Source organism: Gouania willdenowi, chromosome 24, assembly GCF_900634775.1.
Source record: "Gouania willdenowi chromosome 24, fGouWil2.1, whole genome shotgun sequence".
Lineage (NCBI taxonomy): Eukaryota > Metazoa > Chordata > Actinopteri > Blenniiformes > Gobiesocidae > Gouania > Gouania willdenowi.
Genome location: NC_041066.1, coordinates 23,406,009 through 23,419,044, shown reverse-complemented (window position 1 = coordinate 23,419,044; position 13,036 = coordinate 23,406,009). Strand labels below are relative to the sequence as shown.

At 32.8% G+C, this 13,036-nt stretch overlaps 1 protein-coding gene across 5 annotated transcripts in view; it reads left to right on the top strand.

Annotated features, from left to right (window-relative positions):
- utrn (utrophin) overlaps window positions 1–13,036 on the top strand; it is a 217,543-nt gene that overhangs the window by 189,743 nt on the left and 14,764 nt on the right. For 4 of the 5 annotated variants that reach the window (XM_028439117.1, XM_028439116.1, XM_028439115.1 and 1 more), the window contains 3 exons: window positions 885–923; window positions 1,327–1,392; window positions 7,160–7,225. In XM_028439117.1, the coding sequence (XP_028294918.1) occupies window positions 885–923; window positions 1,327–1,392; window positions 7,160–7,225 (171 nt within the window). The remainder of the gene's footprint in view (window positions 1–884; window positions 924–1,326; window positions 1,393–7,159; window positions 7,226–13,036) is intronic. The other variant, XM_028439118.1, reaches the window with a different exon arrangement.

Sequence of the window (13,036 nt, the reverse complement as noted above, 5' to 3'; positions counted from 1 at the left end):
GGCTGTGTTTTTTGGGTGTGGTGCACATTTAGAATTCTCCTCACAGCCTCAGAAGTGGAACTAAATTGGATTCTTCCGCTGTGAGAAACACAACCCCAACCAATCCAACGTCCTTTGAATTTCTCACACGGGTACAAATATGTCGGAACACAACATTCTCACGCTCGGCTGTTATTTGACAATTTGTGCTAATTTTCCTCCAGGAAATCTATTAGATTTCTGTTTTTGTCCAACTAAGACGGCATTATGTTTTTTCCAACAATAACAATCGTGGATTGATTTGCAATTTTGTTTGTTATAATTGGTTTGAAACGGCTTTGAATAAAACCCTCAGAGTTTTTCCATTAACACTATATATAAAACAATATCAGAAAAACAAAGAAAATGACACAAAAATATACAAAATGACTCTAAAAACAAACAAAATGACATAAAAATATACAAAATGACTCTAAAAACAAAGAAAATGACATAAAAATATACAAAATGACTCCAAGAAGCACAAAATACAGAAAAACACACAAAAGTAGAACAGAAATACAGAAAACAACAACATAAATACCAAAAACGCCTCCATAAAATATCCAAAATTACAGAATTAATTCATATAATATACACTTATTTATACTATACATACATAAATATATAATTAAATATATACAATTGATTTTTCTGGTCATACAGTGGATGTGATCTGGACCCTTTTGTAATGTTTTTTTGTGGTCGGTTCTCGACAGTAGAACCACATCAGACTCAATGTTTGACCTCCTTTCCTGGTGTTGGAGAACCATCTTCTCATCCACACGTTCTCCAACCTTCCTTGTTCCTGTGTGTTCCTCAACTGTTCAGTGACACCTTTGCCCTTCCTCCGGTTCTTTTTACAGTCCTGTCACTCTCATCAGCATGTGTCCGGAGCAGTACGAGTGAGTATCTACCTACCACGCCATCGACAGAACCTCCGTCTCCCAAACCTGGAATGTCCGTGTTTTATAACTCACTCACTCACCATCACCCTCAGCCTGGCCCAGACTAAACCATGATGCACTGCATGTTGCCTGCCTGCCTGCCTGCCTCATCCACTGGCTGAACATCCTCACTCCCTTCCCCGGTTTCTACGTATGATAGCACCGAGCTAGCATCCCGTTGCTAATCCTGACCGGGCCTGTCAGAACCCACTACATTATTTATTATCCTGCTCTATTTTTCTTTCTAGGATCGTCAGATTTGTTTTTTTTTTCCTTTAACTCATGTGTTTACTGTATATATGTGATCATGTGCACCACACGCCGACGCTCATTCATCTCCGTTCCCTTCATTCATTTCCAGGCTGTCCCAGTCGCCCCAGCTCTCACGTGATGACACCCATTCCAGGATAGAACATTTTGCCAGCAGGTAGACATTCACACTCTCATTTCTGAAGTGAAATATATTTGCTGACGACACAAACATATTTAGTTCTGGACAAGGTTCTAATGATTTCATTTCATTTGTACAAAACTAAATTACAAAAAACATACTTTCCTTAAACTAAATATGTGTTTTGGACAGATTGTACTTTAAAATGTGGGTCTGAATGGAACAGAAATCCATCGTGTTTATGAGACTAAGTTCTTAGTTGTCATCATAGATCACTGGTGTTAAATACGGAACAGTTTGATCTCAACTGGTGCCACAGATTATATGCACAAAAATGAGTAATTTTAACATTATTGTGCCCTAGTTTGTACTTTTCCGTATACATTAAATACAAAATATGTAAGAAACCGACCACATCACAGCAATAAGTGACAGATATTTGTCCAAACAGGATCTACACTTTACATTTTCTAGATTTTGTGACCAATTTCTATTAAATTAAAGGAAATGTTATGTAATAATTTGAGAAACATTGAATCATTTTGAGTTTTTCCACCGTTTAACATTAAAAATGGCTGCAATCATGCAATCTAAGCACCGGGAAAACTGTGAAATATTGTTAAGTTTCATTTACACAATGAGTCATTTTTACTTTCTACTGCGGGACGAATTAGATGCTCAGAAGGGCCGAATTTGGCTCCCAAGCCATGAGTTTGAGACATATGTCATAGATCATGAGCTTTGCTGGAAGCCACATATAGAATATATTAGAAAAAATAAATATCAAAAACTATTGACATTTTTCTACATAGAAAAAAAAGAATATGAATTCTTATCTTATTTTCCTATCTATCTATCTATCTATCTATCTATCTATCTATCTATCTATCTATCTATCTATCTATCTATCTATCTATCTATCTATCTATCTATCTACAGTATCTATCTATCTATCTATCTATCTATCTATCTATCTATCTATCTATCTATCTATCTAATCTATCTATCTATCTATCTATCAGTATCTATCTATCTATCTATCTATCTATCTATCTATCTATCTACAGTATCTGTCTAGCTATCTATCTATCTAGTAATCTACATCTATCTATCTATCTATCTATCTATCTACAGTATCTAGTCTATCTACATTCTATCTTCTATCTACAGTATCTATCTATCTATCTATCTATCTATCTATCTACAGTATCTATCTATCTATCTATCTATCTATCTATCTATCTACAGTATCTATCTATCTATCTATCTATCTATCTATCTATCTATCTATCTATCTATCTATCTATCTATCTATCTATCTATCTATCTATCTATCTATCTATCTATCTATCTATCTTCTATCATCTAGCTATCTATCTACAGTATCTATCTATCTATCTATCTACAGTATCTATCTATCTATCTATCTATCTATCTACAGTATCTATCTATCTATCTATCTATCTATCTATCTATCTATCTATCTATCTATCTATCTATCTATCTATCTATCTACAGTATCTATCTATCTATCTATCTACAGTATCTATCTATCTATCTATCTATCTATCTATCTATCTATCTATCTATCTATCTATCTATCTATCTACAGTATCTGTCTATCTATCTATCTATCTATCTACAGTATCTATCTATCTATCTATCTATCTATCTATCTATCTATCTATCTATCTACAGTATCTATCTATCTATCTATCTATCTATCTATCTATCTATCTATCTATCTATCTATCTATCTATCTATCTATCTACTATCTATCTATCTATCTATCTATCTATCTATCTATCTATCTATCTAGTTCATTTTCCTTTGCAGTCTGTGATAAAATGCGGGGAATTAAACTGTTAGAAAACACATTGGTTAAATGTGAAATTATTTATGGGGTTTTGTACAAAATAGAAACGTCGTAATTGTTACACTTGTGTCATTATTAATTCATTTGTTTCTGTGTCATATCACAAAACAAATGTCTCTGTCTGGAGGAGAAAAAAAAATCCTTTTAAGATATTTTTTTTACTGAATTTAATTGATTTTACGATCAGCAGAAGCCTCTGAGGGAGACTGGCAGTTGACTGTCGAAATATGTCTGGAGATCAAAGTAAACTTCCTGAAGAAAAGTTGTCGGAATAAATGAAACCATAACGTATTATTCAAAAAGAACACAAATGGACACATCAAAGCAGACGCCTCTGAAGAAGACTGGCAGTTGACTGTCAAAACATGTCAGAAGATGAAAGTAAACTTCCTGAAATTTAGTTTTTACATATTATTCAAAAAGAAGACAAAATAAACTTTGGAATTATTACGCGGAAGTCATGGACAAAACTACAGCGATCAGTAGATGCCGCTGAGGAAGAATGACAGTCAAAACATGTCAGGAGATCAAAGTAAACTTCCTGAAAAAAAAATTGTCTGAATAACTGAAACCTTAACTTATTAATAAAAAAGAAGACAAAATGAATTGCTGGAATTATTATGCGGAAGTCAAGGAAACATCAAGGCGATGAGCAGACACCTTTGAGGAAGACTGGCAGTTGACGGTCGAAATATGTCAGATCAAAGTAAAGGTCCTGAAAAAAATTGTTGTCTAAATAAACGAAACTTTTACATATTATTCAAAAAGAAGACAAAATGAACCTGCTGTAATGACTTTCACGGAAGTCATTGACACATCAAAGCAATAAGCAGACACCTTTGAGGAAGACTGGCAGTCGAAACATGTCAGAAAATCAAACTAAACTTCCTGAAAAAAAAATTGTCTGAATCAATGAACCCATAACATATTATCCAAAAAGAAGATAAATGGACACATCAAAGCAGACACATCTGAGGAAGACTGGCAGTTGACAGTGAAAACATGTCAGAAGATCAAAGTAAACATCCTGAAAAATCAAGTTGTCTGAATAAATGAAACTTCATCATATTATTCAAAAGGAAGACAAAAAGAACTTGCTGGAATTATTACGTGGAAGACAAGAACAAAGCAGATGCCTCTGAGGAAGAATGGCAGTTGACAGTCGAAACATGTCAGGAGAATAGAATATAATGCTTTTTTATTGTCATTATACACAAGGTACAATGCAATTAAGAGAAAAAACTAAAATCAAAGATCAAAGTAACTTTGATGATAACGCTGAGATCAAAGAAAAATTGTCTGATTAAATGAAACCCTAACGTATTATTCAAATAGAAGACAAAATTAACTTGCTTGAACTTGATTTATGAATTGATTTTATTTAGTTCACTCTATAACTCTAAAGAATGTATGTCTACTGAAACACAGACAACTTCAGGATTTACAGCTGAGTCATGCTGTAAACAGATTGATCTGCCATTGGCTCATCATTATGCACGTGTTCACAGCGTGTCATCTGCAGCTCATCACCCTCAATATTAGCAAACAAATGCTGCACACAACCTGGACTGAAGTGAATTTTGATTGAGTTCGTATTGATCAAGATATAACCAGATTTAAACCTGGTGAACCAATCAGATCCTTCATATAAAACACAGTGTGTTATTGGCTCACACAGCGTTAATGAAGCTGATGCTAATCACACACTATTAACATTTATTCTGTATTTCTGAATGCATTGTTTCATTTACATCCTCACCTACTTCATCCACAGTTTGTCACGTTTAAACTAGGGCTGGGACTTTAATTACAGAAAAATAACACACTAAAAGTAGTAGTATTGTGTGTTTTGTGAGTCATTTTGTGCATTTTTGTTCTCATGTTACTTTTTTAGGGTTAATTTTTGTTGTCGTTATGTGTTTTTGGAGTCATTTGTGTGTTTTTGGTCGTCTCGGATATTTATATACATCATTTTGTAGATTTTTGTTGTCAATATATGTTTTTGGAATTATTTTTTGTGCATTCTGTATATTTTCAAGTTAATTATGCATTTTTTGTAGTAGTTTTGTGTCATTTGGTGCATTTTTGTTGTCATATTGCTTTTTTGGAGTCATTTCTGTTGTCTTTTTCTATGTTTTTACATCATTTTGTGTATTTTGTTGTCATCATGTGTTTTTGGAGTCATTTATGTATGTTTTTGGTTGTTTTGGATATTTATTTACATCATTTTGTAGATTTTTGTTGTCAATATATGTTTTTGGAATTATTTTTGTGTATTTTGTACATTTTGGGGTTATTTATGTGTATTTTGTAGTAGTCTTGTGTGTTTTGCGAGTAATTTTGTGCATTTTTTGTTGTCATTTTGCTTTTTTTGTTGTCTTTTTGTATGTAAGTGTTGTTTTTTATTTAAATTCATAAAAACACATTTGTTTTAGAAAGTTTCCAAAAAATCCGGAACATCATAATATAGCTTAGTTAAAATTAAGTTTGTACTTTATGAACAATGCAATCATAATAACAATCATACACTATTTAGTGATTTAAATTGTTTTCATTGATTCAGTCATATACCAAATTACATTTAAATAAAAAAAAAAAAACTTTCCTTCTGGTGTTAAATATCCCACGATTAGTTTAAACTTTATTTCTAATTTACTTCCTTCATATTACACAGTTTGTTTAATTCATACTTTGATCTGTGGGAGTCAGACTCATTAGATGGAGACGGAAAACATAACATGATTTACCTTCAGCCTACGCTTGATGCATGTAATAAAAACATATTTCCTGATGTGGATGTAATCCTATTTTTCATACCTGCTGTTTTTGTCGTGCTGAACACTTTTACACATCTATCAGTTTGTACAACGCACCGGCACGTGCGCCGCAGATTTGTACATTTTGTGCATTTTTTTTTGTCATTATGTATTTTTGCAGCGCTTTGAGTCTCCAAAAAACAGCGCCAAATAAATCCAATGCATTATTATTATCATTATTTCTGTGTATTTTGTAGTAGTCTTGTGTGTTTTGTGAGTAATTTTGTGTGTTTTTGTTGTCGTATTGCTTTATTTGGAGTCATGTGTGTAGTTTTGTTGTCTTTTTGTATATTTTTTTTTACATTTTGTGTATTTATTTTTTTGGTCATGTGTTTTTGGAGTCACTAAGCCCTTTGAGTCTCCAAAAAAGTGCTGAATAAATCCAATGCATTATTATTATTGTGATTTCTGTGTATTTTGTATATTTTTGTGTTATTTATATGTATTTTGTTGTTGTCTCGTGTGTTTTATGAGTAATTTTGTCCGTTTTTGTTGTCACATTGTTTTTTATTTTTGGAGCCATTTTTGTTGTCTTTTTGGATATGTTTTTTGTTGTCATGTGTTTTTAGAGTCATTTTTGTGTATTTTCTATATTTTTCGGCTTTTTATGTGTGTTAGTTTTGTGTATTTTGTTGTCATATTGCTTTTTTTGGAGCCATTTTTGTGTATTTTGTATATTTAAGGGTTATTTATGTGTATTTTGTAGTTGTTTTGTGAGTCATTTTATGCATTTTTGTTGTCATTACTTTTTTGGAGCCATGTTTGTGTATTTTTGTTGTGTTTTTTTTAATTTTTAAATAATTTTGTTGTATTTTTTTGTCATGTGATTTTGGAGTAATATCTGTGTAGTTTGTATTTTTTTCAGCTAAGTGTATTTTCTAGTTGAGGAACTTTTGCTTTTATTTTGAAGTAATTTTGTGTAATTTTGTATATTTTTCCATCACTTTTGTGTGTTTTTCATACCTGCTGTTTATGTCGTGCTGCAGACATCTACCTTTCAGTTTGTGCGATGCACAGACACTGTGACGCTGTGCACTTTTAGGAGATGTTGACAGCTTTTTCAAAATGTTCTGGCTGCTAAACTCACAGAGTATGTTTATTATTTCTCAGGTTGGCTCAGATGGAGCGCTCCAATGGCTCTCTGCCCACCGACAGCAGCTCAGCGACAGGAAGCATGTGAGTCTAAAACCTATATTCCACCAGTGGTGATGGTCACAGGGTGCATGACAAGTTACCAGCAACAAATCCCTAAAGAATAATAAGAAAAGACAAGCTATGATTTAACCCTCCTACAGGGTTCCTGCATTTATTTCATCAACCTAAAAAGAAAAGGCTTTAATTGTCACTAAAATGTCTTAAATCAGTGTTAAAATAAATGGAAACATTTGTTTTTTTAAAAGATATGACAACATGGGAAAATGTAAATTTAATGAAAATTGCCTGTCAAACAAAGATTTTTCTTAATGGCTTTTCCTATTTGTTTTTATTTTTTGTTGCTTTATAGATTGTCATCTTGTGTTTTTGGAGTGATTTTGATTATTTTAGTCTGATTTTTTGTGTGTATTTTACTGTCATTTTGTGTGTTTTTTGTGATGTGGCGATTCCCCCCCCCCTTCTGTTTCCTGTGAAGTTGATCTTTTAATTTAATTTTAAATGGCAATAAAAAGTCTTAAAAAGTCTTGAATTTAATTTGACTAAAGCTGTTGTAATCCTGTCCTATTATCCTCAAATATACATATAAATATATATAAATATATGTCATGTATCAACTCAAAAGTATAAACTCTGCATCTGCAGGTGACACATTAGTTTTACATAGTTTTAAAGCACCAATGCATGTATTATGTGTTCAGCATATTGACTTTTTATCCTGCTTAATTAATTGTACCTCATTCACTGAGGAAAATTCATGAAATATGAAGTAAAAAATAATAAGTCAACTATTATTTTCTGAATGATAAATGTTGAATGGGGTGAAATTGACCCCAAGGATAAAAGGAGGGTTAAAAAATATATGATTTAAAAAAAAAAAAATCCTTATTTTTATGAACTATTATCCTTCATTCATTCATTTCAGTTAATTAACATCATTTTTTTCTTGTGAGAGAAAAGTTTGCTTTGAAACAGTGTCAGAATATGGTGCGTGTGTGTGTGTGTGTGTGTGTGTGTGTGTGTGTGTGTGTGTGTGTGTGTGTGTGTGTGTGTGTGTGTGTGTGTGTGTGTGTGTGTGTGTGTGTGCATACGTGTGTGTGTGTGTGTGTGTGTGTGTGTGTGTGTGTGTGTGTGTGTGTGTGTGTGTGTGTGTGTGTGTGTGTGTGTGTGTGTGTGTGTGTGTGCATACGTGTGTGTGCGTGTGTGTGTGTAAGAGCTAATTGCACACTAATGAGATGAAGAAGATGATGGTTTGATGAAGGTGAAACAACACGACAAGAGGAAATAAAAACTAATTTACAACCATTGTTTGAGCTTTTCCACACGTTTACATTGTTATAAGTTTAGCTGAAAAAAAGACACAATAGTTCAATAAATTATCATTTTTATGAAGATTAGTAATGTGGTAAATTATAATAGAGCGTGTATTTTTATATAATCTTTTTTATAATCTGTTTTTGGAGTAATTTTTGTATATTTTGTTTATTTTTTCTGTGTTATTTATGTGTATTTTGCAGTTATCATGTGTGTTTTGTGGGTAGTTTTGTGCATTTTTATCATTTTTGCATATTTTACTAATATTATTACTTTATTCTCATAAAATGATGACTTTGTTCTCGAAATTTTATTACTTTAATCTTTTTGTATATGCTTACATCATTTTGTGTATTTTTGTTGTCATGTATTTTTGCAGTCATGTTTGTGTATTGTATATTTTTGGGTTATTAATGTGCATGTACATCAGTTACTTTCCTTTTAAATAAAAAACTAAAGCAACATTAATTGTTGATCTGGAGATAAAAGGACACAACGGTTCAATAAATTACCATTTTTATGACAATAAGTACTGTGGTAAATTGTAATAGAGCAAGTATTTGTGGCCCTTGTTTTAGCTAAAAGTAGCATTTCAGTTTTTCTAAAGGAAAAAACAACGACAGAAATATATGTGAACGTTTACCAGCCTTTATCAGATAAACAGATGAGAAATGTAGAGAGTATTATTAAACCTGCTGCTGGCTGAGAGTTAAATGGACACAATTACTCAGGAGTTCAAACAAAAAGCTAATGTCGTGGTTTTTGCCAACACTGGATGTAAAACACAAATGGCTTTTTGTTGTTCCAAGTATTGCACACATTTATTCTGGGACTCATTGCTGACTCGTCCTTTACCTACAAGGCTTTGCATGTGCCAAAGTATTAACATTTTATAGCATTTTAACTTGTTTATTGCCAACACCGTGAAACAATCTTAAGGTTTTTTGTAAAAGACTGAATCGTCATTATTATTAACACCTTTTATTACAGTTAAGGGCCACAAAAATGTGATTGTGTTTGATCTGAGGGCCACATTATATTTAAAATAATGACCAATCTGAGCATTAACACAGAAAAAACAAAGGTTTAGTGTGTTGCATATTTTTTTGTGTGTGTTGTTGTTGTTTTGTGTTTTTTGGAGTCATTGAATGATTTTTTTACTGTCTTTTTGTGTTTAATGTTAATGTAGTTTTGATAATTTTCTGTAGTCGTTTTGTTTAGTTTTTCTGTCATTTTGTGTCTTTTGTATATTTTTACACAAGTTTGCATATTTTTGTTGTCGTTATGTGTTTTTGGAGTATTTTCTGTGTATTTTGTATATTTTTGGGTTATTTATTTGTATTTTGTAGTAGTCTTGTGTGTTTTGTGAGTAATTTTATGCGTTTTTGTTGTCATATTGCTTTTTGGAGTCATTTTTTTGTCTTTTTGTATATATTTACATCATTTTGTGTATTTTTGTTGTCGTTATGTGTTTTTGGAGTCATTTCTGTGTATTTTGTATATTTTTTGTTATTTATGTGTATTTTGTAGTAGAGTATTTTTGTTGTTATATTCATTTTGTTTATTTTGTTGTCGTTATGTGTTTTTTAGAGTCACTTTTGTATATATTTGCTGTCATTATGTGTTTTTGGAGTCATTTATGTGTATTTTTGGGGTCAATATATGTTTTTAGAATACTTTTTGTATATTTTGGGGTTATTTATGTGTATTTTGTTGTAGTTTTATGTGTTTTGTGATGAATTCTGTGCGTTTTTGTTGTCATTTGTCTGTATTTGTTTTTTCAAATTGTTTTTTTAATTGCATTTACTTTGGGGGCATCACAAAATTAGGCTGAGGACCCTTTAGTTCTTCTGACACGTGTCAAACACAACGTTCCATTAGTATTTGTTTATAGACACAGACAAAGCTTTTCCTCTAAACAGACAAAGAGACGTCGACTCATTGTGCAGAAAAAACTCTGCTTTTTTAATCTTTTTCTTCAGACTTAGAGTTGTTTTTTTTAATCTTTCTTCCTCTTTTCATCGTGTTCTCCTTTTTTGCACCCACAGCTCATTTAATCCCAGCCTCTTTGTTTGCTGCTTCATTCTAGTTGTTTGTGAGGATTCTTACTCACACACCATTGTTTTCTGTAATAGACAGAAGTTTAACACCCCCTCACAATAACAGATGGGTTGTTGCGTGGCTGAATGCGTTTGGTATTTGGCTTCTGTCTTCTGATCAAACATGAAACCAGCGTTATGAGCACTTTGCTTTTATCTAAAAGTCAATCCTTAATTCGTCTGTGTTTCTCTGTGACCTTCAGTGGAAGCTCAGTGCTGTCATCGATGCCTATTCTTCATCATTCTGCTTTTATTAGTGTCTTAATGTCATGTTATCTCGGCTTTCCCAGCATTCCCTCCTGTGAAGTCATTTACTATTTTATTTTTCCTCCATTTATTAAAAGGTCATCTTCATTCATTGTCCTTTTTTCATCCTTTTTTTTGGGGCTTATTTTGGTTCAGGTGCATGTAGAAGTGGCCCCATGATCAACATTCATGTCAGCATTTAGAATAATGGCCAATCTGAGGATTATTTGTGTCATTTTTGTTGTGGTTTTGTGTGTTTTTACAATCATTTTGTATGTTTTTCCTCTCATTTTAAGTGTTTTTGTTGTCGTTTTTTCCTGTTTTTGATATAATTTCGTTCTCTCATTTTGTGTTTTTTTCTGTCATTCTGTGTGTGTTTGTTTGTTGCATTTTATGCATTTCTGTTGTCATTTTGCCCTTTTAATTTTTTGTGATTTTCTGTAATTTTGTTTATTTTTTTGAGTCATTTACTTTGTGGGCCGCAAAAAATCAGACCGAGGGCTGCATGTGGTAAAGTGTGTGTCATATTGTGTATTTCTGTTGTCATTTTGCATTTTCTGGAGGACGTTTTGTGTTGTTTTGCTTATTTGTTTTTATATAAATTGTGTGTGTTTTTCTATAATTTTGTGTATGTTTGTTGTTTTGCTTGTTATGAGGCATTTTGTGCTTTTCTGTAGTCCTTTTGTGTATTGTTCTTGTGAAATTACTGTATTTCTGTTGACGCTTTGCTTGTCTGTTAGTACTCTGGCTTTGCGGAGTCATTTTTTGTGTTTTGTGTTGTCATTTTCTGTAATTTTGTATACTTTTTTCAGTCATTTTGTGTATTTTTGTTGTTGTTTTGTGTTATTTTGAGTCATTTTATGTATTGCCATTGTCTTTTTGTTTATTTTTGCAGTAGTTTTGTGTTTTTTCTGGAGGATTTTCTGTGTTTTTCTTGTCTTTTACTGTATTTTCCTGCAATGTTGTTATTCTTTGTATTTTTGCTTTTGTTTTTCTGTCACTGTGTTCATTTACTTTGGGGGAGCTGCATAAAGTTAGGCCGAGGGCCACATGTCTGGGCACATGTTTGAGAAAAATGAGGGTAGTTATGTTTTCTTTTGTCTATATTCTTTGTTCATCTTCCTGACTATTCACCCTGCGATGCTTTACTTTGCCAGAATTCTGTATTATTATTATTGTTGATGTTCCCTAAAAAGTGTACAAAGCCCCTGAAGGTGTGTCGAGCTCTCACTTAATCTCAGCGTGAGCTGCAGCGATAAATTTAACTTCCATCGTCACGGCTCACATTTTTAAATCTCATCCTCTTTTTTCATCTGTTTACACTGTCACAGCTTCCAGTCGTTTCACTAACAACCTCCAGATGAGGGTCTGTGCGGTTTGTTGGGCAGTTTGATCCCCGCTAGGCTTCGTTTTCACATAAACTGATGCTTTCCCAGCTGTCCTCTGGGTCTTCTATGGCTGCCTCTGGTGCTGTTGCTGCAGCTGCTCTAATTGGTGGCACAGTTTGTGCCGTTATATGTGCCGTTAATACCTCCTCAGCAGACAAACATCACAGTGCACTGTCATGTTTTCCTCAATGAGAACCGAGCTGTTGTTCATCAGCTACAAAAGCTAGTGTGACTTATTATACTAGGGCTACACGTGTCCCTGTGATAAACCATTCCATATGCATCTCGATACACAGGTTACGATTGGATACAATGTAGGAACTATACGATTAGTTTCTGAGGTAAATATGTGTTGTAGATATTTTATAAACTAAAGAAGCCAATTCTAAAGTGATGTTTTCTTTTCAAATGTGTAACAGACCACCCATCCCCAAGCATTGTGTCTTTATGGCACTGGCAAAACTAAGACAGAACAACAACACATTATTTTTAGACATGGACCAATGACTCAGTACATGGAACTCCAGAGGTAAAAGTGGCACAAAATGCTAACAATAGTGTTTAAAGCACATTACATTGTAAACAAGTTACGCACCTATAAACAAACCATGTAAAAATGTTTTTCTAAAGCTAAACTCTGCTGTGATCATTAGTTATTATCACCCTACATTGTGTTTAAGTGCTCATTTTTCTGTGAACATTGTTTTAAATAAGTTATTTGAAGTTGAAAAACTGGATTCTACGTCATATATGACGATGATTGACAGCGGCGGGTCTTGCATAGCTCT